Here is a 27,782-nt window from a genome sequence, read left to right on the forward strand (position 1 = left end):
TCATTCATTCAACACATTTATTATATGCTTGGTGATATCCCAGGCCTAGGGTTTCATTTTCCCTAGCTTGTTCTTCTCGTTTCTGATTCAGGGTGCTGGACACTGGATCTCTAATTTGAGATGTCGCCTATCACGTTAATGCTGTTGGAATAGTTTGTTCAGGTTGTACACTTATGTGTATGTTGGGAGGGTATATATAAAATGGTGTTACTGGTTTTATAAAAATCATACCCATTCATTGTAAAAGTTAAGCAATACAGAAAAGTACAAAAAAATAAAGTAGAAATGACCAGGGATGCCAGTTCCCTGTAAATAAGCAGTTGTTAGCGTTTTGCTGACATGCTTCCAGACATCTCTTTGTGCACATACATACACACATAAAAGCATAATAATAACAGAACAGTTATGTTTACTGAGCTGTTCCGTTGCAGCTCTGGCCTGAGCAGCTCCATGGTTCTCACCAAAACCCTTTGAGATAATAATGTCACCCCATTTTACTCAGAAGGAAACTGATGTTTTAAAAGAATGACGTAATTTAACTTGCCCAAGGTCAAGTCGTGGCAAGCTCTCTGCATCTAAAGGCTGAGCTTGTGACCACCAGGCCATGTTGTGTATATATGGTCATGCATCCCTGAGAATACACTGTACTGGAGGTTCTTTTCTGTAACTTGCTTTTTTGTTTGATTTGTGGATGTGTTTGTTACACAACAATAATTCATACTTTGTAATAATCCTCTATAATGTTTTTACTCAAAATTAATCATAGGTCTGCATTTGCAGTGGACTCTTTATTTTTTAATTATTTTTTTAAAAGATTTTATTTCAGAGAGAGAGCACGTGCAGGGGCAGGGGGAGAGAGAGAGAGAGAGAATCTTCAGCAGACTCCACACTGGGCTCAGAGCCCAATGCAGGGCTCGATCTCACAACCCTGAGATCATGACCTGAGCTGAAACCAAGAGTCAGCGTTCAACTGACTGAGCCACCCAGCTGCCCCTGTACTGATTCTTTATATATACTATATTTTATTTGACCAGTCCCTATTGATGGATATTTCATTTATTGCTATTTTAAGTCATATGAAAATCAACATCTTTGTGCTCTTTTGGTTTTAACTTGTTCTATGGTGGTTAAAAGTCAGGTGGCCTATGTTTAAGTATGATGAGCTCCGCCACCTTTGAATTGTATGATTTTCGGCAAATTATTTCATCTTTCTGTTCCTCAGTCTCCCCATCTGTAAAATGAGAACCTGCCTCCGTGCTGCTCCCCCAGGATTAAGTTAATTGATACAATAGGTGCAGTAGAACTGGGGATCTAGTAACTGCTCAGTAAGTGTTAGCCCTTGGTTATGGGGCGCTGGTTGGTGGAGGTGGTAGGAGTTTTTCAACTAAGGTGCCGTGGATCACTTCTGGGGAGATATCTGTGGATCCCTTCCGAGGAAGAGGGGCACCCTGAGAGGGTGACTCTTTTGTCCTGTGAGGCCAGCATGAAAGTTTGTATTTTCCAGGATCAACCAATGCCCTCAGGCATTGTGCCCATTTGCCTTTTCAGACCCTCTTCTTTCTTTTCAGTTTTAGCCTAGAAATTCCTTGCCGTCTTGACAGCAGTTTGATGCCTTTAGAGATGTCTGCTTGTTTTTTAGCAGTTTTACCTGGCTTTTTTGGTTATTTTCACTAGAAGAGTTGATCTAAACAAGCCCGTTCACCGTCACTGGAAGTGGGAAGTCGCTCCGACTTTATTTAAAGATCAATGTTGATTTCTAATCCCTTGTCACATGATCGCTGTCCTGGAAAATGACAATACTTGTGTGGCACACCTGGGCACTGGGTGTAGCTGTTTGCCATGGGAGGGACTGGCTTTGGGGCCTGGGGCGCTGGCCTCATAGAGAGCTGAGGGCTCCAGATGCCAGAGCCCCTTACCTCGTGGGGGCACACCGGTTGGGGAGCCCAGCTTGAGAGGACACGTTTATGAAAAGAAGTAAACCTCCGACTGAGGGGGATAGACACTTTTTAGAGTGTGCAACATTAGTAACTTCTGTCTCTCCTGCCCTCCCTGTAGGAGGAAGAGAGTGGGGTTTCTCCACCTCAACACTATTGATATTTTGGGCCAGATAATTCTTTGTTGTGGAGGGCTGTGCTGTACATAGTAGGGTGTTTAGCAGCATCCCCGGCCTCTACCCACCAGGGGCCCATACACTCCCCCGTCCCCAGTTGTGACAGCTGACAGTGTCTCCACACGGTGCCAAATGGCCCCTGGGCATTGAGATGGCCCCAGCTGAGACACCCCCCCCCAGTAGAGCAGTCAGCGGGTCTTTAACGTGCTTCGTCCGAGTCCCCTGGAGAGCTTGCTAAGACACAGACTGCTGGGTTGCAGCCTCCCTCCCAAGTCCCTGATTCAGTCAGTCTGGGAAGGGGCTGAGGATGTTCATCTCTGACGAGCTGACAGATGATGCCGTGACCGCTGGGGGAGGCGCCTGATTTTGCTGATTTAAAGGACAGGCACCTCCATTTGAAACAGGAGACTTCAGTTCTGATTCCGTCTGTGACCGTAGTTGTGGGATTGTAGGCAGGGTGCTGTGTTTTTCTCTTTCTGTGGTCCAGATGAGACCAGCATTTTTCTTAGAGTCACTGATGCCACTTAATGAAATCTGTGAAGCCCTTCAAGTTCCACACTCTCTCGATGGAGTACAGTGGTTCTCAAAGTTGGTTCCTCCGGTGCCTGTGTCCCTTTTGCCCTCTTTTTTCTTTTCTTTTCTTTTTTTTTTTTTTTTTTTATGCAGTATTTGCTGTGGGGTCCAAGGGCGGTGGCATCATAAGAGAGTGAATGGTTTGAGAACGAGCCTGGAACATAATCAGGTGCTCGTATTGTCTCTTGCTCATGGAAATACATTTTTAAAAAAGAACCACAATTCCAGATGTAGTCAGCTTCCTGGCAAATCCCAGCTCAGCATTAGGGCTGCATGAGGTCTTAATCACTTTGTCCTGATACCTATTAATTTAAACACCAGGGTTATAGGCTGGGCGTCGGAGCTTTTTGTAAGAAAGAATATAAACACCATTGCAAGACTTATGCAAATGGAACGTTTTTGGAAACTAAGAAGCAGTGCTATTTTGGAGGAGGAAAAACACCACCTTGTACATTTTAGTAGGGAATCAGAAATAGAGAAAGCCTGATTATCAGAAATAAAATGTGAGAAAGAAAAACTAGTTTTTTGAGGCAACAAAATTTAAAGCAGGACTTCTCAAATAACAGCTCTCTGAGGCATATATTCATGCAGTTTCTTTACCATTGTATGTCTCCCCTATAAGTCCTTCTCTAGACAGAACATGTTAAATGAAGGTTCTCCCTTTTAGTGCTTGTATTATTGGGAGGGGGTTGCATGGTCAAGATTAGTGCCCAAAACACAGGGGCAGCTCCCCTCTTTGAAGGCGGCATGGACGTCGCGTCTCTGTGGTCTGGTTTTAGATGTATTTATTTAGACCCCTCCTTTACTTCCCTAGCTGCAAAATAAAATATCCATCCCTGCCTTGCCAGCAGGTGCCAGAAATTCCCATATTGTTCATTCACTCGGTCTCTACCATGCTCTGAATGTTTGTGTCCCACCATAATTCGCATGTTGAGATCCTAACCCCCAATGTGATGGCATGAGGAGGTGGGGCTTTTAGGAATGGGGTTAGTGCCCTTATGAAAGAGACCCCGTGGAGCTCCCTGGCCCTTTCCTGAATGTGCAGATACAAAGAGAAGTTTGCGACCTGGAAGAGGGCCCTTACCTGACCATGCTGGTACCCTGATCTTGGCCTTCCAGCCTCCAGAACTGTGAGAGATTCATGTCTACAAGCTCCCCAGGGTGTGGTATTTTGTTACACCAGAGCCCGATCGGACTAAGGCCGTCTCCGCCTTCCAAAGGCTCCCACTGGACTGGTCCCAGAAATTCCCTTCCTCACTTAGCTTCTTGGAAGACACTTAACATGCCAGAGCCTTTGGAATCCTCTCATTCTTGCAGTTCTTTAGAACATTTAATTAATTAATTAGTTTATTCCTTCCAATTCCCTACCCTCTCTGGAAAATACAGATATGAACAAGACATTTCTGATTCACTCGATTTCTTCTTTGACTTCATATTATTGTGCCAGTTAGTGTGGGTTGGGTTTGTATGTGTCTCTGTAGTGGGTTTGGTTTGTGACTTGCAAGCGCTATTATGTGGGAAGGAAAGGGGTGATGGGGTGGGTTTGTGAAGTTGGGGGATTGGAGTTAATTATGGTAAGTGCTTCAGAATAGCCAGATCTGGGGGAGGGCGAGGGGCTCTGTGAATCAGCATCTCTGAGTCAGACCGTCCCTTGTCTTTAAGAGGCCCATAAGTGTGATAGTTGGAGAGAATTCAGAGAAGCACCGAAAGCTGGAAGTTCTAGAAAATAGCATCCCCCTCCCCATTTCAGGATGATTTGACCTAAGGAAACAGGCAATAATTTAGAATTTACTTCAATCATATGAAGGATTTTCACAAAATAAGAGGATGTAAATGGGGCAATAGCAAAAATGGACCAGATAGGAAAGAACTTATCCACCAGTTCATGGGGATGGATGATAAGCTATGGTGAGATATTATAGGAAAATTATCTACAACTTGGACAAAGGCGGAAAGATTATTGTGTGTTCTTTCGGTATCACTCAAGAGCATCGTTTAGCAAGCCCACCTAAGGGATACCTGATGTTCTTGGAGAAGACTTCCTTTTGTAAAGTTGGATGCTAACTTGTAGAAGATGGATTAGTTACACATGATTTTGGTCTGGTAGAGATCTAAATGATTTGTGTTTAGTGGAGAAGATAACCACAAAGGTTACAGTGTCATTGCCTTGTGGGCCATGAGCCAGTTTGGGATCTAACTTTGCAAGATTATCACAACATTCTTTTTTGCCACTGACTCTGTTTCTTGTGTAACCTTTGAACCAGCTTTGTCATCCTGCTGTTCCCTCATAATGACTTAAATCAGTCCTTGACACAAGCATTCTATATTTTTGTATGACCGTTAGGTTTTTAGCTTTTGAAAATTACACTTTGACGGAGTGAACACATATTGAGGAGATAAGCATCTGAGTTAGGTGGCTAGGCTGTTGCCCGAAGTAGGGTTTGACTTATTTGACTGTGAGGTCCTTTTAGCCCTGAATTCCCACAGTTATGCATGTTTATAAACTCTCTTGGTCACTTGGATCGTCAGTTGCATTTATGGATCATCTAATTATGTGACCTGGATAAATACATAAAATTCCTGTCTTGTCAAGACCTCAGTGGCACCAAGTAGAAAAGGGTGATTTCCTGTGTTGTTGATAATATTATCATTTATTTATGTAGCACATGTGATTTACAAAACCCTGGCACACTGACTATTGTATTTGGCCCTCGCAATTTCTTTGTGAGGGAGCAGGCCAGGAATTATTACCCACATTTCATAGGTGAGTAAGCGGACACTCTGACAGGTAAAGTGACTTGCTGTGCCGGTAAGGGGTGGAGCTCAGAGCGCAGCTCAGCTGTTCCCACTCCAAGCTCACGGACTGCTGCACGCCGGAACTATAAAATCCTTTGTCACAGCTGCAGACGCCTTCGTAATGATCTACCAACAGTGACTCTCCTTGAGTTTTCTGAGGCCTTGTGGCCTGTTCCCAGCTGTCAGAAAGGCCTCAGGTGTGTCTGAATCTTCTTTCACCTCCTCGTCTCTCAGAGGGTGGTGCTGGACGTATCGGCAGGTGCCCAGTAAGTACTTGATGGAGTATGTGAATTTGCTTTGCATGCTTTTATCTTCGTGACTCTCCCTCTATTCCTGGTAAGATTTTCTTGGCAAAGTTCTGTCTGGTGACATTGGAGCAGCTGCGCTTGTTTATTCAAAAGGATAATCTGCCCTTTTATCTGATGGTTGCACCAGAAAGAGGATGCTGACTTCATCCAATTTCATCTTTTTATGAAACCTTCTCTCTCCGTCTACAAACTGCTGGCTCATTAATTCAACAGCTATTTATTGAATGATTCCGGGTGCCAGCCCTGGGCTAGAGTGGTGAAGACTTACACTTCTTTGGCATTTGGTCCTCGTGGGATGCTTAGTATTTCTGTTCAAGTATTTTCCATCTTTGCTCTGCTTTGTTACTAACCTGAGAACCACATGAAACAATGAGCTTGTGAGAAAGACTATCTCTGAAACATACCTGTAATCCATCAACTTGTTTCTGTTCTTATATCCTGCTGCCCCTGGAGTCCAGACCCTGTCAGCTCTTACCTGGACTGCTGCAGCAGCTTCTGACTGGTCTCCCCACTTCCACGTTCCTTCTAAAAGCGAAAATCCAGTCATTTTACTCCCTTGCCTAACACTCCACAGTGGCTTCCCTGGCTGCTAAAGCCCTGCTGACCTCTCTGCCCTCCTCTCCTTCTCCTCTGTTCCTTACTCCTCTGTTCCAGCCACACAGCATGAGAGGGTGACAGCCAAGCTTGTTTCCTCCCACCTCAGCTGATTCTTCTGCTTGCAGTAATCCTTCCTTGAGGTTTGCACAACTGTCCCCCCCCTCCGTTGTCATTCAAATCTGGCCATAAGTATCACTCCCTGAGGGGTCTTTCCTATCACCTCTGCTAAATTCAGTAGCTCCCAGTCACTCTGTGGCACATTGTTGTCCTTTATAATCTTGTCTTCATTCATTCATGATCTGCCTTCCCTCCTTAGAAGCAAGCACTGGGAGCCTGAGGACTCACTGCTCTCTCTGCGGCACCTGGAGTAGCATCTAGCATAGTAGCCCTCCAGCTGTTTGTTGAGTGAATGCAAAGAGAATCTCCAGTAACCTGGCACAGATATTTAGAGAGTGCTTATTTGCTGAGAGAGACTGATGTAGACAGGAAAGCAGAAACAATTACCAGTAACTCCTACTGCTGAGTAGTGGTAGACTGAAAAATATAATTGTGTTTGCCTTGTAGTAGAATGCTTTTTAGGGGTAGCTCTTAGTTTAAATAGAATTCTCAAAATAGAGGTGAGGGATGGCTTTATTTAAAACTTTTATTTTAAAGCTAAATGTCACTGTAGAAGTTCACTTGAATTATGTAATTTGGGGGAAAGAATTAGTTCAGCGTGTAGGACTCACATTTCTTATCAGTTGAAGAAGGGATTTTTTTTGTTTGTTTTTTAAATTTTTGGAAAGGTTAATTCAACTGCAATAAAGGCTCATTCAGTGAATTCAACAAGTTTTTGAGCAAAAGCCTACTGCGTGCATAGGAATGTTAGCTTTCCCAGCTTGTCAGGGGCCTGGAAGCACCCCCTGTGAATGTTTGTATTCAGTACCTCCATGTTTGTTTCTCTGAGGACTCCTCAGGCAGCCCACATGGCCAGTCAGGCCGGAGGACAGCTTTTATTCTTAAGGGTGAGTCCAGATTAATGAGGGTGAGTGTGAGGACCCAAGCTCAGAGAGCCCCCGCCCCCACCCCCGTCCAGAACGTCAGCGCTGAGGGGGCTGGCGGTCATGTAAGCCAGGTGTTCTCAGGCTGAGCCCGGCCTGTCCCTGCCAGAGGGAGGGGAAAGCCTGGCGGCAGGAACTGGGGGCCCTTCCACTCCTCCTTCAACCAGAACCCTCTACATTTTTCAGCTTTATGTCCCATGTAAGGGACATTAAAAAAACAAAAAACCCGAAAGTTCCCACGGCAGGAACAGGCTTTGTCCGAGGCTTGAGTCATTGGCAGATGACCTGGGATGACCTTTTGTTTTTTAACATTCTGTGGTCACAGAAGTGCCTTCCCGGCCTCTTGAGGGAGGCGTGGAGCTGTCAGGAGGCACGGACCCTCACTTGTGGCCCTCTTCCTGGAGCTTGGGTGCTGTCAGTGATCGAATGGAGTGCCTGGCCTTTGAAGCCAACTCCATCCCAGGTCTGGTCCCCTGTCAACATGGGATTCTAGCTCCTCCTGCAGCAGCTGAAGCACCCCTGCAGCCCTTACAGACGTGTGCCTGCCCATGACATTCAGGCACGAGCCTGGGCTGGCCGGGTGGAAGAACCCCCCAGACGGTCGCCGTGGCCCGGCGGTGTCACGGAGCCACACGCTGCCTGTGGGGTAAGCCTTGCTTGCGGCTTGCCTGCAGCTGTTGGATCACTGGTGTTGGGACCCGAGAGGGCACGGGGCTGGCAAACGCTGGCATTAAGCCAACCTGGCTCCGAGTCATTGCTTTGCCACTCGACACCAGTATGACCTTGAGCAAGTTACTTAACCTCTTTGGCCTCTATTTCCTTATTAGTAAATTGAGGAATCTCATAAAATTTTGTCTACCATACATTTGGCTCTGGGATTTGGAGATTTTTCACCAACTCTGGGTTTCAACAAGCTACAACCTAGCTTGTACTAGGACCTTATGAATTGCCCTGAAAGGTATAATCAGCATTCCAAGAAGATATTCTTGCATTACTGATGGAAAACAGGCATGAAGTCCAGAGGTCTCCATCCCCCGGGCCTCTGCTACACTGGACCTGCCTCGTGGCCAGGCTAAAGTACATCTGGCCAGCTCCCACCATGGCAGATGTCTAGGAGTTAAGACCACTGCTACTCCTCCCCATACCTTGCAGACAGTCCCAAGAATATACGTTCTGGCCATTAGACCACCCAACACCTCTATCAGTCAAAAGTAATTGTTGAGTGTCTGCTGTTTACTAGCCCCGTCCTTGAGGCTAGGAAGGACTGGTAACAGAATGCCCTAAATCTCCTTTCCCTCAAGAAGCTTGTGTCTGATTTCTTACCAGCTGCCCCTACCCCCGTCCATCTATGACTGTACCCAAGGTAGTTTAATAAATAACACCCTCATTTCATTGTATTTGGTATGGGTGAATTGCTCTTCCTAAGACTTAGATAGTCTCTACTGCTTTTTTAAACTTAGGATTTAGGACAATGATTTTATACATATATCCGTACATGGTATATATATGTATGTACACATACATACATACATACACACACACACACACACACACACACACACATCGCTTGTCCTGAGAATTCTGGACAGAAATACCTTGACCCCCACCCAAAAAATAAATGAGCTACCAGTGAGCAGACAGAACACTTACTGAGGAGGGTGGTCTCACCATAGAGAAGATCGTCCAGCTATCAGCACTGTCAGGGAGAGGCGGCCTTGTGAGGCACTGACAATGATGGAGAACATTCCGCAACCTGATGCACTCGACAAGGAGCTCTCACAGCTCCAAGGCTGCAGTCCTGTGGGGTCCCAGCAGCCGTCCTGTGAGAGAGGCATGGGCAGCATCTGCATTCCTCCAGCTGTGCATGCGGGGCGCAGGGCGTGGACAGCTCAAGTTGCCTGCCAGTGATCACAGAGTCAGGAAGTGGCAGATCTGGGACATAAACTCGGTTATTTAATGACTCCGAATCTCTTGTGTTTTCTGTTATATCATGATTCTGCCAAGAAGCTGCTGTCGCTGGAGGGTCCCAGGCAGAGACTTGTCAGGAATATTGGGCAAGGCATTCTGGATCAGCTCAGTTGATGATTGCTGTGTGGTTTGAGGGATCTCAGGATTCCCCCCAAATCGTGCTCACTGATCAGTCTGCCGTTACCGCTTCATTTCTTTGAGTCAGGCTCTGGACTCTGGCTGCTCTTCAAGGTAGAGAACGTGGGAAGGGGGCATAGTCATCCCAGAGCACCTTCGTGTGTGGATACTTGTACTCCCATCACTCTCCTCTCTGATGGAAGGCAGAGGTGAAAGGAGGTTCCTGCCGCAGACCTTTATTGAATGGCTCCTCTTTGTCCAGCTCTGTGCCAGGCTCTGGGAATGCACGTCACTGCCCGACGGGCCTCAGGGATGTGTGGGGCAGGTGGAGTGCTGTGCGGTGGGTTAGTGGCAGTAGAGAGAGCAGCTGACTGTCCTGGGGGTGGTGCAGGCTCCTGGGGGCAGGAGCATGCGTGAGAGGGTCACACAGGGAACAAGGAATAATCTGGGCCAGTTGCCTCATGGACCAAAGGAAGGAGGTCGTGGCATATTTTGGGAACTGGGAATGTCTGCCTGAATTTGGGGGTTTGTGAAGAGTTTTAATGGAAGAGTTGGAGAAATAAGACTTTCTTTGCGGGGCTGAGGCATTTTTGCATAATCCCATGGGTCCCGAGGAACTAATGCAGGGTTGGAAGGGGCGGGGGCATCAGAATCAGATTTAAGAGAAGGGCAGAATGAGGAAGACCAGTGCTAAGGCGCAAGGCTCTGTGAGAAGTGCTGAGGGCATGGGATGGGAGGGGCTGGACTCAAATCTTCTGGAGGCAGGAATGAGAATTAGTGACGGATTGTATTTGTGTTGTGAGGGAGAGAAAGTCAAGAGTGACTCACAGGTTTTTATTTGAGATCTGTCTTCCTTATTTTATAAAGATTTGCACTCTAAATGCTGAACATCTCCTTAATGGCAAGTTTCAGAATACAGCCGAATCTTGCCAGCTTGGGCTTTCCAAACTGGTAAACATTTCTCTCGTTTTTTTTTTTTTTTTTTTTTTTGGCTAACATCTTTTCCTTTTTCTTAACTTCTGAAATTATTTTTTTTAATTCTTTTTTTTTTTTAAGATATTTATTTATTGAGAGAGAGAATGACAGAGAGAGAGCATGAGAGGGTGGAGGGTCAGAGGGAGAAGCAGACTCCCTGCTGAGCAGGGAGCCCGATGCGGGACTCGATCCCGGGACTCCAGGATCATGACCCGAGCCGAAGGCAGTCGCCTAACCAACTGAGCCACCCAGGCGCCCACTTCTGAAATTATTATGGTAATTTTTGTACCTCAAGGAATTGGTAAGAGTCTGGTATATATTAGGCACTCAATAAATGAATAATTAAGTCAATGAGATCATTCATCACAGTTGACCTACAAGGTCATGCTGTTCATGGTGAAGTGATGAGCAGAGAATGTGACTTCTGTGATTCTGAAGCAGTTTATGCATTTGTGCTGAACAAATGTTTGGCAGTGGAACTCTGAAGAATTTTCAGTAAAATGCAGCCTGGTATCGCTCTATACTGTTCACTGACCAGCTGGCCATACCTGATGGTGACAGCAGCGGCCGATGAGGTGACTGGGCAGGTCACCATGGAGCCGGTGACATTCCTTTAGGCCTTTGCCTCCCGCTTGCCAACCTGCAAATTTCTAGTGGGGGGGAGGCTGGGACATATATGTGATTCATCCAGGATCCCAGGCGTGCCCAGGGTTCGACTTATTTCTCTGGGCTAATCCAGCTCCCAGCCTGGAGCCTAAGCATACACTGCATTAATGAGACTTGCTGGAACGGTCACATGGTCTCTGGCTGCCTCCCCTGTTAGCTGCCGCTTGTCAGCAGCTGGTGGAGCTGGAGGCTGCAGGCCCCCGTCTGCAGAAAGCCTTTTACTTCAGAATATTGGGGGGGTGTGGAAACCCCGCCTCTTTTTTCTGCACTTTGCACCATCTGACTGACTAAATGGTTGTCCTCCGAACCAAAAAGGCTACCCGACAATCGAAGGAAATTGTCTCTGACTAGGTCATGTTTGCATTTGAAGAATTCAGGTACGTTCTGGGCTTCCTACATGAGTCTGCCGCTGGGTTTTTGTTCTCCCTAGGTTTTTGCTGTGTAATGACAGCTTAGGCTCTGGCTGGTTCTCACCCAAAAAGAAAGGGTTCTTTTCTGCATTTGGTGGGGTTGATCCCGGTTGTGGGGGTGGGAGGCAGAGAGGTGGTGCAGGTGGAGGGTGTTTACTGCATGCACAAGTGCAGCGTGGATAATTGGTTTGATCGTGTGTAAATTTGCTGAGGACCCCACCTTGTGCCTCACTCGAGCTGCTGTGGATGATGTAGAGTTATGAATGCAGAATAGCAACTGTTTATCCAGAATGAGTCTCTTGCTATCTTTTGTTTTTCTTCCTTTGTCAAACTCATGGAGTCTACTGCTCTTTTAAAAAATGCTAATCATAGCAATGAAGGTGAAAAATTCTGCAAGTCTGCCCGCTTAGTTGAGATTTGATTTTGGCTCTGATTTTTCCCTCATTGTTAATAGTAATCTCATGCCTGGGCAGTTTTCTGGGAAGTGCCCTGATGGTGTTTTGTTAGCAGGGTCCTTCTCTGCTTTTGTAAGCTCTTCAGCTGCTGTAATTATCAATGCTCCAAATTAGTCTTTTGTGAATCTTATTCCTTCTCTCTCCTCCATCTCCTCTCCGCGGATCTGTCTCTGGGTATGAATGTGGGAAGGGATGTTCCAACAGAGATAGTTTCTAAGAAATGAAAATAAAGGAGGCGGAATGGGAGGGTGATCTGATCGTTCGTGTGCATATTTCCACCTTTTGGAACATATGGAAGAGAGTGTGTATGTGTGTGTCTGCTCCTAACCTCCGGCAGCCTCTCATTTCTCAAATGGAATTTCGGTATATTTTAGAACAGAGTGTAAATACCATATCGATGAGCAAGGGGGTGGTTGTGTGGGGACCTCAGCTCTGTCTCTGCGGGTCTTTTTTGTTCCCTCTGAAGGACGTTGCTGCATAAGACGTTAAAATGATGATAGAATAACCACCTTTCATTATTTGTAAGAGGAAATTAGAGACCTTTTTATCAAAATCAAGGGAGTGGATAAGAAGATCCCCAGATTTGCACGTAGAAAAGCAGGGCTATAAGGGTTGTCCCTCACCCTTTCTGTAAACTTGAAGCTCTGGATATAGGAAGTTATCCTTTGTTTCAGAGAGTGTCTCTGTATGATTTCTAATGGACCGGGCTTGTGAAAAGGACATTCTTTCCCTGTGGCAGCATGCTCTGGTGACATGGGCCTGTGCCCTTACACGGTGACCAGAACTTACTGTTTTATTGTGGCTCCACTAGATAACTAACAAGAATTTGTTTTTTGCCTGACATGTTACAGTAGATATAGGTCCATAGAGAGTGAATTGGGAGTCCTGGGTTCTAATCCCAGTTTGAAAATTAGCTTTTCTGATCCTTCTGAGAGGTACAGAGGAGTTTTGGGGATTGTAGAAAGTAATACAGTTGTGAGGTTCATATCTTATTGTTAGTATTGATTCTAGATGGAGTAAGCCTTAGCTAACTGCCTTGAGCAGAGCTTGGAGCTATTCACCTCCTTTCCTGGTTAGGGAAGAGGGATATGTATCAACAAGCCTGTTCCCACTTTGCTGAGCTCCTAGCCCACAAACTGGGTCTGATGAGTTGGAAGGGGGTCAGGTTGAAGGCCGCTGTACTGCTGAACTGAGAAAGTGGGGCCATCTGTGGGAAGTCGACCAGAAAGGGGAGGTCTGTTACCTGTGCTTCGAGCTTTACCTCAGCTGGCCCTGAAGAACTTTGCTGGGTATGATTGCATTTTGTGACTGCTGCAGGTCCAGACCATTAAATGGCTTTCTTCTTTAGTCACGGGCTTTGTGGGGGGGGGGGGGAGGGCAAGTGAACATGGTGGGGCGACGGGCACTACAGAGGAGCTCAGCTCTTTAGCTTAGGTCAGGGTGGTGCTCAGGGTCTGTCCTTCAGTAGATCACCTGGAGGGCCCGTGAAAACCCACATTGCTGGGCCTCCCTCCAAGGGGCTCAGGTCCAGCAGTAGGTCTGGGGTGGGCTTGAGGATCTGCATTTCTAGCAAGTTCCCAGGTGATTCTGATGCTGCAGGTCTGGTGACCAGACTTTCAGAACCATCGGCTTGGGGAGCGCAGACAGACTGTCATTACTGAGATGGGAAGTCTGAGGCAAAGGCAGGGAGGTACAGGAAAGCAATCCAGAGCCGGAAGCTGCAGTTCAAGTTCAGGCAAGTGGACCAGAAGCGGGCATGCTCATGGGAGGTTAAGCTATGACCGTGATAGTCCCCACAGCCCCCTCCTCCTGGGGAGGGGTGAGAGTTGGGGAATTGGTTTATAACCCAGGTTCTGCCATGTACGGCCTGTGTGGACTTGGCAAGGTTTCTTCATCTTTTTTTAGCCTCAGTTTTCTGTATGAATTTTCCGTAGGAAAGTCTATAATGCTGTTAGAATTAAATGAGATGACATGAACTTACTTTATACATTATATCCTTCTTTCTACGTGAGTATAATGGAGGAGAGGACCTGGGGGCAACTCTGTCAGCTTATGCACACGTGTTTACTGGCCTCATGCACGCACATGCTCCTCCATACACACACCCCAACCCCGAGAGCACACGGGCCACATTCATTCGGATGAACACACGTACACACCACTATTCTGTGCTGGACTATGAGTTCCTTGAGAGCTTTCGAGTCTCCCGTGTTTTTAACTTTGTCTCCTTTGTGCCTAAAACTGCTTGGCGCACAGTAAGGCCTTAATAAATAAGCAGTTGACACAGTTCGTTTTCAGAGGATTTAATAAGGAAGGAGAAACAAGCAAGTGATCTGGCTAGCTCGGGGCAGGCCTGATGTTGGTGCCATGGTGCCCGTTGAGTGTGCTAGTTCAGAAGAGCATGTCGAAAAGCTGCCAGCTGACCTCCTCAGCACACGCCAGGTGCTGTAGTGCCGGAGAACTCCGATCACATTTCATAAGGAATTGCTGCAGGCGATCTCACTCTAGAACGTGCTGACGATCGTAATGATTTGCTGGGGCCAAACCCACACAATTGCAGAATCCTGAGAGCTTGAGTGGTTGGGCCAGCATTTTCCAGATGGTGAGGGTCTTTTTTTGCCTGCCATTGACTTCAAGACTGTATTATTCTAACACCAGGCAAGCTGTTCTAGCTGGCTTTTGTGGTAGACACACTTCACCTATGTTTTTACCTTTTTAAAAAAAACTTCTTTCATGAGAAGCTTCCTGAATTCATAGTTTAGTAAACATTTACCAGTTCCTACACACCACAGAGACTGCTTTCTGAGCACCCCTAGAGACAGCTTTGTGGAACACTCTATAGTTTTCCTTCCCCTTCTAGACCCAGGATGCAGGCTACATTCCCTGCCATCCCCAGAATAAACAGCTTTCGGTGTGATTTTTGGCTCTATAATCTCACAAGGGAGAATGGAACCCAAATCAGAAACCACTGTTTTTCAGAATTCCTGATACTTATTCTGATTTATTTCTGGAAGGAATGTGGTATACCAACTCTGAGATGTAAAATCCCCAGTTGGAACGTGTCAATCACCTGAAAACGGGAAGTCACTACTTGAGTCTATTTTATGGAAGCGTTGAGGTTCAAACTCCAGCCAGCTCTTTATTTATTCAGATTCATATCTAGTCTTGGGAAGTGTTTTAACTTTTCTTGCTCTTTCACTGTATTATGGAAATGAATCAAAATGAGTGGTATCGGGGAAGACCTGAAGTTCTGGAGCCAGGACAGCCCACCCAGTGTGGAGCCCAAGCCGGCCTTCACCCCTCTCATTTCCCCGGCCCTGCAGTCCGCCAGACAGGTGTTTAGGTTCAGTGACTGTCACACTGTGGCAAGCACGTAAGCCTCATCATCAACAGGATCTGGGGACTGGGCTGGCCAGGGATGGGGAAGGCGCAGGACTGGATTGGTGAGTGCCTCTCTGTCCCATACACCGTTAGTTGCTTCGCCCATGGTAACTCTAAGCCACATAACGTCAATGAAAGCAGAAGCTCAGGGATATGGACAACCCCAAAACATATACCTCCCACCCCGACATTTCCCCGCACTGGTCCCATGTCTTCCCTGCTTGGTTGGTGTTGCTATCTGGAAGTCTACCAGGCATCTCAAACTCAACACATCTAACACTATTCTCGTGTTTTTTCCTAAGCCATACCTTCCTTAGTTGTCCACAGCCCGGCCTTCCTTCTGGCTGCTCAATCATCCCTGACTCCTCTTACTCTCCATGTCTGAGCCGTCAGGGGGAGCTCTGTCAGCTCTACCTCAAAGTATGCCCAGAGTCCCACCACTTCTCAGCGTCTCCAGTGCCACCAACCTGGTCCATGCTGTCACCATCTCACACGCAACTCACTGCCGTGGCCTTGTAACTGGCCTCCCAGCTTCCTGTCTGCCTTGTCCTCCTGCTCCCGGTTCTTCACTTGTTATTCTTTTTAAAATGTCAAATCAAGTTGTGTCAGTCCTGTGCTCAGAACCTTCCAGTGGCTTCCCGCCTGCCTGTGCATGCCCCAGCTCTTGGGGTAACTTGCAGGGTCTGCTCAGCCTGGCCCTGTCGCCACCACATTCCATCTCTGACAGTGTCCCGTGTCCTTCACGCCCCCTGCCACACTGGCCTTGTACTGTTCTTGAGCACGCCAGGCGTCCCCTCCTCTGGCCTCTGCCTCCGGATGCCACATGGTTTGCTTCCTCATTTCCTGGGATCTTTGCTCAGCTATGGCCACGACTTCTGTTTTTAACATACCCCTCACCACAACGGGCACTCCCTTTCCCCCTCACTCTGCTTTATTTTTTCACCAGATCATATACCACCATCTACGTGCTATAGATTTTAATTTTGTAATTGTTTATTATTTGTTTTAGCAGACTGTAAGTGCTACAAGGTAGGGTTTTAAAAATCTATTTCTGAGGGGTACCTGGGTGGTTCAGTTGGTTAAGTGTCTGCCTTCGGCTCAGGTCATGAGCCCAGGGTCCTGGGATCGAGCTCTGCATCAAGCTCCCTGCTTAGCAGAGGTCTGCTTCTCCCTCTCCTTCTGTGCCCTCTCTCTCTCCCTCTCTTTCTCAAAAAATAAAGTCTTTAAAACAAATAAAACTAAAAATCTATTTCTCTTCACTGCTGTATCCATAGTGCCTTGTACATGGCGGGTATCTAATAAATACTCGCTAAATGAATGAAAGAAATGAAGACAGACACTCAGAGAGGTTGGGTAATTTGCCTGAAGTGACCCAGCAAGGAGGTCTAATCAGTTTCAGTTCAGTTCATCTTCCCAGACACTCTGTGCCTGGAATGCCACCCTGTGAACTGACCTTCTGTCTTCCAGCTGGCACACCTTCCTGAGTCTCTCCAGTGGGCCCGGAGCTGGTGTCGTGCCTGGCTCTTGGCACCCCTCCATGTCTGTGGGAAAGTGGAGAACAGAAGAGTGGAAGATCCCCCCACCTAGGGTGGAATAGATTGACCCTCCGCTCCTCCACCCCGTCTCTCTGGGGTACTTCCTACAGGGTAATTGTGCAGCAGTGTTTCTTTCACACCGTTCTGCCCTCCTACAGTCTGAGTTCTTGGAAGTCAGGGAGCATAGCTCAGTCATCTTCTATCACTACCAACTGTTACGAGTGATTGGTAAATGTCCACAAGATTGATATTGCAGGTATTACAATAATTTGAATTATATAAGTCACAGTCCCTGAGAGGAGCTTATGATCACACTGTCTTTGGTCTCCCAGGGTCTATTAGAAAGCACAGCTGTGGGGCACCTGGGTGGCTCAGTCGTTAAGCGTCTGCCTTCGGCTCAGGTCATGATCCCAGGGTCCTGGGATCGAGCCCCGCATCGGGCTCCCTGCTCAGCAGGAAGCCTGCTTCTCCCTCTCCCACTCCCCCTGCTTGTGTTCCGTTTCTTGCTGTGTCTCTCTCTGTCAGATAAATAAATAAAATCTAAAAAAAAAAAAAGGAAAGCACAGCTGTGTGGGTTTTTAATAGGTGACAGCAGGAGCCCCTGGTTGGAGGAAGTGGCAGAGGAGGGAAAGAAAAGCAGAGCAGGAGAGCGGAAGGACAGACGGATTGCATTGACTGACAGCTTTGCCTAGCGCTTGACTAGCCACAAGCAAAATGTTATTTTGGGAAACAATTTAGCTGTTAGGATGGCATTTAAAAATATCAATCTATCCTCTGTTATTAAATAAGTGTTAAAATTATTGTTGAGTTTTGCTCAAAGAGAGGCGATGTCATGGATCTTCAGTCCAAAGGCTTGGGTTCGGTTTATATAATGTAAACGTAAAAAGCTGTGACCTTGGGCAAGTCACTTTATTTCTCTAGGCCTTAGTTACTTCACTTGTAGGAAAGGGGCCACTTTGAGGGTAATATATAGGAAAGAAGTGTATAAATGACAAAATTTTGCTATAATGTTTGTATTTTATATTTTGGAATTAATGGAAGCTTGATTAGTTAATATTTAACTGGTTCAGATGTTACTTTTTAAAACAGTCCTGATTTCCATTCCCCATTTTTCATTGCTTAGCATTGTCATAATCTCTTATGTTTAACACAAAAGAACAAAACTTGGGAGGAAAGACTTTAACTGGACTCATTCAGAGGAAGGAGTCCCGGAATACGATGCCAACCTGGATCCGTGGGAGTCTTGCTGGCTACTTAGGATACTTGCAAAAGCATCTCCCAACTGTGTAGGTTCAGAACACTCTGCATATGTCTTTTGGAAGGAGGGCAGGCCTTTTTGCAATCAGGATGACCATTTACTGAAAAAACACTTCCTAAACATTTACTAAATATAAGCCATAGTAGAAACTGCAAATATGCAGACATTTACCGTCCTGAAAAGGTGCTGAACCAACACCAGAAGTATGGAGTGGGGTAGCCAAAGACAAATGAACATTGAAAAGTAAGATAAATTTCTTAGGGACACTGATAAGGTGCATGGGAAAGAGGAGGATGTGGTTTTGCTGTATGGAGAGTTAAGGGGGACTTTTAGGAGGACGTATCTCTTGAGTGAGTTCTGGAGAAGTGTGGGGTCTGGGTGGATGAAAATAAGGGAGGGGAGGAGCCGAGGTGTGGGAGTGGGCTACGGTGTGTGCTCCCAGCCACACTTGGGCTGAGAAGAGATTTTTCTCCTTCTCAGAGGAACCAGGTCTGTTTTATCTTCCTCACGATTGGTGGTTTCTCTGCCCTGAAGTTCACTACTTTGTAGAGGTAAACCCTTTTCACCTTCAGGGTGCACGTGACATTCATGGGAAGTGGAGCTGGCACGTTTGCCTCTCCTCTAGTCTTGCTACCTTGAGCAAGTTACTTAGGCTCTTTGTGCTCTGGTCTGCTTGTCTGTAAAGTGGGGGTATTGCCTACCTACCAGAGTTATGGTGCTGATTAAAGGACATTTCTTACATGAAGCATCTAGCAAGGTGCCTTAGTAGATACTCAGTAAATTAATTCCTTTAATTTCCCTTAAGTAGCCAAGCATTTAGTTAGACCCTCATCCTGGGCTAGAAATTGCACAGGAGCCAGGAAAGAGGCCTGCCACACCAAGAATGGAGCACCTCCCAGAGGTGCACAGACGCAGAGTGCCAGAAATCAGGCCTTGGAAGATAACCCTGTTGGTTGAAATGTTTATGCCACAGCAAACCAACCATGATGTGACTAATCAGCTGCGCGCCCGGACCCTGGCTTGGTCCGCTTGCAGATTGACTGGTCTGAGAGATTAAGTTCCTTGCAGTTGACACATGAGAGTCTGGTGCTTTCTGTCTAATGAGCATAGTAGAGCCAGAACCCACCCCAGGTGTGGACATTCCCCCAGTGCCTACGTACTCTGGCCACAGCCGAGAATTCACTGTTCTGCGTTCCTCTGTGTTGTATCTCTTTATTTCCAGAGTCTGCTGTCGGAAATAAATGTCTGTTGAATGAATGTGGGCTGTATTGGACAGGTACGACAACGTGTGAGGTCTCTTCCATTGGGGGGTGGGTGCAGAGTGAATTACAAACACCTTTCCAACAAGAAGGAGCTGTTGCACATGTGACAGGATACGTTGGGCTTCTGTTCTGTTGAACGTGGGGAGAAGCTACTGAAGATCCTCAAGTCAAAGATTCTGTGTGAGGGTTCTCAACTGGGAGGGCCCATCAAGATCTAAACACAGGGGCCCAGGCTGCACCTCAGCCCTACTGAGTCCAGATACCCAGACGTAGGACCTAGGTGCGTGCATTGTGTTGGGCCCTGCCAGTAATGCTGATGCACCCTCCCCGTCAGAGTTCGCAGAAGGCGGTTGAGCTTGGGAGTCTGGAAACCCTCAGGCCTAGTGATACCATGTTACATTGGATAAGTCACTTACCTTCGCTGGGATTTAGTTTGTCCCCCCAGAAAATAGAAATCATATTTTTTTACAGAGATGGGGTTCAGAGAGAATAAGACAATGGCCATATGGAAGCTTTGGAAAGTTGAGAGCCCCGGACCCAGAGATGTACTATTACGTGTGCGTTAGAACTCACAAATCCAGGAGTGTTCCGTGTGTGGCTGGTACAGACTACGGCGTCCGGTCTGAACTGAACTCCTGCTGGTTCATGGTCTCTCTTGGGTTCAGTAACTGCACGACTAGTCGTTTGACTGTGAGGAGTTCACTTTGTACTTGTTTATAAGCGAGAGGAATGTTTTCACTCCAGTCAGCCAGTTCAGAGCCTGCGGAATGCCAGCGTTGATCTGGCTGTGCGTTCTTCGCCACCGGCCTCCCTCCATCTTCATCAGCACAAGTGCTGGAAGAGAAAAAAGACAGCCTGCGTTTCCTTGGGGAGCCGTGGAGAAAACAGGAAACCTTGGAGCTCCTCCATCGTCGAAGATCACGTCTTGGCCAGTGGTGTGCAGCCTGCACCCCAGGGGAGCCAGGAAGGAACCGGGAGCAGGAAGCCGGGCATCACCTCCAGGCCTCCCTCCTGAGTGTTCCCAAGTTGTGCTCGGGTCTCTGTCTTGACTGGATGCAGTAGTTCAGAAGCTGTGTACAAGTCAAGATAAAGCCTTCAGGGAGATGGGGAGATGGGTAAAACTGTGTGGTTAGGGTACTTTATGATGATCAGGACATCCAACAGACTCTGATTTAAAGAAGTCTTTGTACTCAGTGATGAAATTCCTTTTCCTGGAGAGAGGATGCTTCCATGGTCAGAAACTTGGAGCACTTCCCAAGCCGTAGAGTGGAGACCTCGTGCTTTTATTATTCTCCAACTTGTTGAAGTGAGGGAAGTAGAGATTCCCAAGGTAGAGGAAGGTAGACACATTTTGCTACAGGTGAGAACCTTGTTTTCCTGGTGTTGGTTGGAACATTCATGATAATCAGATCCCTGGTGTGAACCAAGTGGGAATCAGCTCCTCCCTGTCCTGACTGAAGACTTGAGTACAGCTTGCTTCAAGAAAGATGGGGACCGAGGAGAACATATCCTACTTTGGGGACCAGGTTATACTATAACTCTGTCCATTGCCGGTCCAGCTCCTTTTCTCCTGCACATGGAGCCCTCCGTGGCCTGACTGCATGCTCTCTTAAAGCTCAGCTCCCAGGAACCTTCCTGCTGCCCCAGGGAACCTGGCTTGGATACGGATCTGCACATACCACCTTACTTCCTCATCTCGAAGCCTTTGTCGTCTGCCCGTGAAGTCCTTTGAAACCCAGCTCTGTGCGCACTTTCTTTCCTGACCTCTATCCACATGAATTTCTCTGTTCTTTCTAAACTCCCATACAGCATTCAAGGTCCATCACGTGTAATCTGATATTTAATCTTTCTCAGTCTTATTTTCTCGACTAGAGTGAAGGTTACTTGAAGGGAGAAAGAATATTTGATCCATCTGCATCCCATCTGTCCCACTTGAGGAGGGCTGGGTGCATCATGCCTTCTCCACACCTTTTATTACTTTTCTCTTTAACCTCCAGCCATATATCAGTCATTGTTACAGGCCCTGGAAGGGGAAATGGCAGTAAAGAGGACCGTTGCTGCCTTCTTGATGTCTGTTCACTTTGCGGCATGGAGACCTGATTAGGATTCCAAAAGAGCTACTGAGTCGAGTGAGCAGGCCCTGCTTTTGAATGAGCAGAATTGGTCCAGGCGGTAGATCGACAGGAAGGCCTAAAAGCGCTAGGTGGTAGATTTTCAAAACTGTAGGGATTTACAAAAGTCTATGAGCTAATAAAAATGCATGTGAAACTTAAAATGCCCTTACGTATTTAAATGAAATGTTTCTGACTCGTCCTGATTCCAGTACAAACAAGACCACACGTGTGTTTTTCAGGCCCTTCTGTTGTCGCCCCTCATTTTCCCAGCAGGCCTGCGGGCTGGGGGTTACCATTATCAGCTCCCCTCGGAAGCACCCCGGTAGATTCCGAGAGGCTAGAGTGCTTTCCCAACGTGCTTAGGTGGCAGAGCTGGAAATCGGATCCAAAGCTTCAAACTAAAGAGCCAGTGTTTGCTTTGTCATTTCACAGCTGCCTCCAACCCTGACTTCGTAAAACAAGGAAAATCTGTCAGGTACTCTAGTGATACTTGTTTTATATACTGTTTCGTGGAAAAAATGATTATGTCACCTTTATTGAGCCTTAACTATGACCATTGCAACCTGCTCGGCACTTCATATGCATAAACACGTACCACTGTCCTCATAATCCTGGGACAGAGCTGCTGTTTCACAGATAACAAAAACCAAGGCACACACCAGCTGACTCACAGGAGCAGCATCACCCAGAGCTGGCATCTGAACCCGAGCTCCTCGGCCTCCAGGACCTGTGCTTTTGACAGTCATCTTAGTCATACAGAGGCTTCATGGGGAACAGGAGTTCCGTGGTCAGTTGTTTGAGAAAAACCGTGCCCCAGCTGCCCTGGAAAAGCACAGTGCACAGTCCCACGAAGGCTCTGAGAAGTCCCGTGGGGTGGGAGTTTCACCCCCAGCTTTACACATACGTTTAATGAAGGAACTTCTATTGCCTAACACTTGATTTTTAGTCGACACTCGAAAATTGTGCTACAGCGGAAGGAGATTCAGAGGCTGGAAATTAGAAATGGGAAGGAGAGAGTTTCCAAAGCAAAATCCATAAGTGGAAGAAGTTAAAAGGAGTCTCATGTGAGCATGAATTCAGGCTCCTGCTCTTAACTGGCTATTCATTTGTTCTTCTGGGGTCTCATTTGCCCTACCTGTAAAATGGGATCATTGTGAGGAAAAGTGTGATTTTAGATGCAGAAATGCTTTGTGAACAATGAAACTCAAAGTTGTTGTTTTTAATTGTTATTTACCAATTCATTTCTGTCCTAGTACCTTAGCACAGCATCCACCAGCTATTTGCAGGACAGTTAACAATTGTTGGATGAATGAGTGGATTTTGCCTTCTTTGTCTCTGGGTTCTATAACTGGTATGTTACAACTGAACATTTTTTTTTTCTTTCAGTTTTATTGAGATCTAATTGACATGCAGTGAAACTTCTTAAAAAATGATACTTTGTTCCTTGAATTTTCCTTCTAAATTGTGTTTTTGCTGGTTTTTATGTTTTTGGAGTTTAATGAGATCATGCAGTTGGAATATCAGGAAACATGTTTCGCTCATTCACTTTCTTGCACCCCAAGTTGGACTGCTAAGGCAGTTTATTTTGTATTTTTCTGACATGTCCCTGGCAGCAAGAAATTTTTTGGACAGTTCCAGAATGGTAAATTTCATTCAACAGTGTGCATGTGTTGGTTTTGTTGTTGTTGTTAGGGTTTTTTTTTTTAACACTGCTCATTCCCTCAGATGTGCCCATCTGCGTGTGTGTTTTTTAAAGGAATTTCTAATGTGCCACACTCTTGATGTAATTACTCTTGATGTTTCCTCTTTTCAAAGACTGTCAGGAAGAGAAACTTGCTGCAAGTTTGCATACCAGTGCAGTTCCTACTAATCTCCGGAGAGAGGGGTGAGGGCCTTCTTTACCTGCTTCAAATAAGTCATTTGTTTTTTAGCCCCTGGCCAAAAGAGACAGATAGGAGTTTGAGATCATTCTAATAGGTAAGATGTTGCACAAAGATCTAGAAATTAAAAAGAAGGGAGACCAATCAGATCATTCCTTAGACCGCTACAGCTGGAACTGTTCCTCCTACAGAGACTGTGTTTTGCCAGCAGCCTGTTTGGAGAGGCGGGGTGGGGTGGAGAGGGGCCAGCATTCCACCCCCAGCAGTCTGACAGGCCGTGTGGTGTGTGCGGGCCTAGCCCCACCCCCCTCGGGACCGAGTCTCTCACCTGGCACACCCCCTGGACTGAGTCTCCTAGCCGTGGCGATTGGTTTGGGGGCAGGTCTGTTATCCGGGAGTCCTCCATAGTACTCGGGCTAGGACTATTAGGAAAGATGCCGTTTTCTGTGTTTCGTTTTGGCTTTTTTCCGGGGTCAAGAGCTGTTGGGACCAAGAAAGCCTCAAGTCCCTGGCAGCCAGCATGTGGGGAAGAGTGTCTGAGAATGAAGCCGACAGAGAGGGAGGCAGAAGTCAGTGACGGCCAAAGACATGGAGTTCTCATGGCATGTGTGTTTCAGGCTCTCAGCTCTGCTGAAGCCAGGCTTAATCGAAAGCCTTTTTTTTTTTTTCACTATATGAACCAATAAATTCCATTTTTCCCCATTAGTATCTGTCAGAACCTAGAGAATCCCAAAGAATATACAAGACTGTGCAAGATAAATAAAAAGCAGACCAAAACTTGTATCACTTTTCTCTCCAGAGAGGTGACCATGCCGTCCATCTTCAGAATCACCAGACCACATTCACAGTTTTGTATCCATCTGGGTGTTTAACTGAGGACTGTGGTCTTGGACCCTGTTCTGGACTGAATTGTGTCCCCACCCCAAATTCATAGGTTGAAGCCCCTAGCCCCCCGTGTGACTGTATTTGGAGATAAGTAGGTAATGAAGCTTAATTAATCAGATGAGTGGGTTAATCAAGTAGGTAATTATGGTTAAATGAGGTCATAAGGGTGGGGCCCTGATCCAATAGGATTGGTGTCCTGATAAGAGATGCCAGGAAGAGGAGCCAGGGGTGCTCTCGCACAGAGAAGAAGCCATGTGAGGACACAGGGATGAGGTGGCATCTGCAAGCCACGGAGAGGGGCCTCAGGGGAAACCGACCCTGCCAGCACCTCGATCTGGGGCTTCCAGCCTCTAGAACTGTGGGGAAGTACATCTCTGCTTCTAAGCCCCCTGGTCTGGTGTTTTGTTATGGCAGCCTGAGCTGGGTGAGACGTACCATTAGAAGAAAGAAAGGAGGCTGTTAAGGGTACTCAAGACCACGTCTGAGGGACAGCCCGTGAAGGCCTGGGGTGAGCTCTTCGAGGAAGAAAAGGCAGTGTGAGAACCAGCAGAGCTCCTTAAATAACCCCTGGTTTAGAACTCTAGGAGACACTTGTTTGGACACAGTGTTTACTTCTCACTTCCCTGAAGCACACTTGTCGGGGTCCCTTGAGACATTTCCAGTGGGAAAGAGAGGTGATACTAAACACCGTCTGTGTCCAGGCAATACATGGGTATCTCCTTCTATCCACTCAGAGCTAGACCTTAGGATATAGCTCAGGTAGCTTCTGTTGATTCAGCCATAAAGTGCCCAGAGCTCATTTACAATATATTATTGAATTAACACCACACACAGCTAGTTAGAAATTACCTCCCTTTTACAGATGAGAATAAACCTAGAAAGGGTCAGAACTTGGTCATGGTCACCAGGTAAGTTAGTAGCAGAGCCAGGACTAGAACTCACATCTACTAATTCTGATTCTGTTGCCTTTCTTCCCTGGCCCTGTAACAAGGGGAAAGCGTAGACCAGGAAAGGCTGTGCAGCAATCAGCCCTGGAGAGTGTGCCTGCGGAGGAAGAGCTGGATCCTGGATCCTGGGCACCTGCTCAGGGAGCCAGACGCACTGGCGACCAGCTCCGTCTAGTTAATAAAGCACCACACTGAGCATGCCCTGTAGAATTAGGAGAAGAAACCAGAAATTAAAGAAGTTGTGGCAAGTGGAGAGAATTTGCTAAGCATGGGCAAAACTAATATGGCAGGTTTCAGACAAACTGATCTTAATCATGCTGTTCTCTGGGCAGACTTTCCCAGCTCTGCTGGGCTGCAGACACCCTGACCTGCCGTATTAAAAAGCAGGGGCAAGGGGGCGAGCAGCTGAGGCCGGCGGGCACGGCAGGCCAGCACCACCACCCCTATGTCCACTCGGTCGTGACCACCAGGGCTGAGTCCCAAATCTGGTGTTCTCTTAACATGGCAAGCAGGGCTGCGACCCATTTGCACTTCACCTGTCCCTTTGCCCCTTTAAACATTTTTCTTTTTAATAAGTTAATTTTATTAATTGAAAAATTAATAACAGCTCATAATAAAAAGCTCAAACAGAATAATACTGGAACTTCAACTGAGATCCTTAAGCACTGGACAGAGGCCCCAGCTTGGGTGGGAAGCTGTCTGGGATGGTCTCGGGTACAGCTTTGGACCCTCTGTGCCCTGGGATTTCAGTGTGTGTGTGTGTGTGTGTGTGTGTGTGTGTGTGTGTGTGTGTGTGTGTGTGTGTGTGTGATGCTGTCAAGAAAGAATATGGCTGTGTTTACCCACAAGGATTAGAAATTTGGTGGCAAGTTTTAGGTTCTTGATACTTTTATAACTTCCTTTGGGTTCTCTTGAATATATCAAGAGATTGGCCCCTGCACGTAACAGTTTAGAGAAGAAAATAGTCATTAACCAGGACACCAACTGAGCATGAGATGTGAAGGGAAAACAGATGATGACTAAGAACAGTCAGGCTTTTCAGAGAACCCACAGATGATAAATGCTGTTTAAACAAGGTTCCTCATCTACCCCATAATTTCAGTTTTTCTGGCTTTCCCACTATTGGTTAAGATGAAGTTCAGTCATTTTCTAATTACAGCAATCCTTGTTAGGGTTCATAAGGTGGAACTTGAAATAAAATGAGTAACTCAGATGCACAGTACAGGTAAAAGAGTAGCTGCTCAAGTGTCTAGTAAACACCACGTGGGCAAGTTCTAAAGAAAGCGCAGCGGCGAGGCCCCTCCCCCACACGGAGGGGTGGCTGGTGGTTTCTTTGCTGGGACTCGGCTGACATCTTAGCCCATCTCTTCTCTCTGGCTGTGCATCGGGGGTGGTGTGGCTGAGCCCGTGGCCTTGCTCTTGGCCTTGCTGGTCTCCGCCCCTGTGCGCGCTTGCCAGATGCCTCCGTACAGAGTGGTCGTGTTGCAGGCACTTTGCTCCCCTCTGCAGACTCTCACAAGCTCCGTTTGTTTCTCTGCTTTCTCTGTCCTGCTTGTTTTTGAGCACTTTAAAATTATTGTACTTTTTTCTCTTCTGAACGCCTCCTCACTCCTTGATCGTAATACGCTGGGCGGTTACTCGTCTGCCCTCATCCGCTCCCTCTAGACTAGACCAGCCTCCCCTCTGGGCTGCACTCAGGCTACATCTGCTCCTCTTGGATTTGCATTACTTCTGGTTCTCACTGTTTTCCCCACGTTTGACTTGAGGCACTAGGGCACAGAGAGGGCAGAGGGTGGCTGCTCATGGCTCTTCAGAAAACTCACCTGGACAAACAGAACAAAATGATAAAACACAACCTGACTCCCACACAATGAATACAATTCACTCCCAAGAAATTAAGCCTTTTTATGGATCTTCCTATCCTTTTGCTTTTACATTTTCCCAGTCTGCACCAAAGTGTGGCTGGCCAGACACCTTCCCTGGGACATTAGGGACCAAGAGGAAAGGTTTCTCCTTGATGCTTCTCCGTTCCACCCTTCATGACCTTTACTACCTATGTTCTTTTTTTTTTTTTTAATTTTTTATTGTTATGTTAATCCCCATACATTACATCATACTACCTATGTTCTTAATTTGTTTGATCCATAAGTAGTTCTATGCCTCAGTTTCTTCCTTTCACATTGGTATGATACCATAGGCAGGCTCCAATGCAAACAAACCCGTGGATGTAATAATACATATAATAGCACGCTATAAGGTTACATAATCAAGGGAATATATAATGTACAGTAATATGTGTTTAGAAATAGTTGCATTGTCATTGCATATAAATATGTTTATTATTGACAATAAAGGCCCTCCCGTCGTTCCATTCGTCTCTGAGACCAGGAAAGCAGTCAGTATTAATTAAAAGGAGAAAGTTATGGTTGGTAGAGCAGAGAGGAAACTTTTGAAAAGATACTGAACTTTTTTCCGGAACTCCTGGTGTAAGATTATGCTCTAGTT

The 27,782-nt window shown here is 46.6% G+C and overlaps 1 protein-coding gene across 3 annotated transcripts in view; it reads left to right on the forward strand.

Moving 5' to 3' along the window:
* The window catches only part of EVL (Enah/Vasp-like), a 146,814-nt gene that overhangs the window by 24,301 nt on the left and 94,731 nt on the right, over positions 1-27,782 (forward strand). The window contains exon 1 of one of the 3 annotated variants that reach the window (XM_036100044.2): positions 11,372-11,527. The exons of 1 other annotated variant lie outside the window; for it this stretch is intronic. In XM_036100044.2, coding sequence (XP_035955937.1) covers positions 11,505-11,527 — 23 coding nt within the window. In that variant the 5' untranslated portion in view covers positions 11,372-11,504. Of the gene's footprint in view, positions 1-11,371; positions 11,528-27,782 lie in introns of those variants that run through there. One more of the 3 variants, XM_036100042.2, reaches the window with a different exon arrangement.

Source organism: Halichoerus grypus, chromosome 8, assembly GCF_964656455.1.
Source record: "Halichoerus grypus chromosome 8, mHalGry1.hap1.1, whole genome shotgun sequence".
Taxonomy (NCBI): domain Eukaryota; kingdom Metazoa; phylum Chordata; class Mammalia; order Carnivora; family Phocidae; genus Halichoerus; species Halichoerus grypus.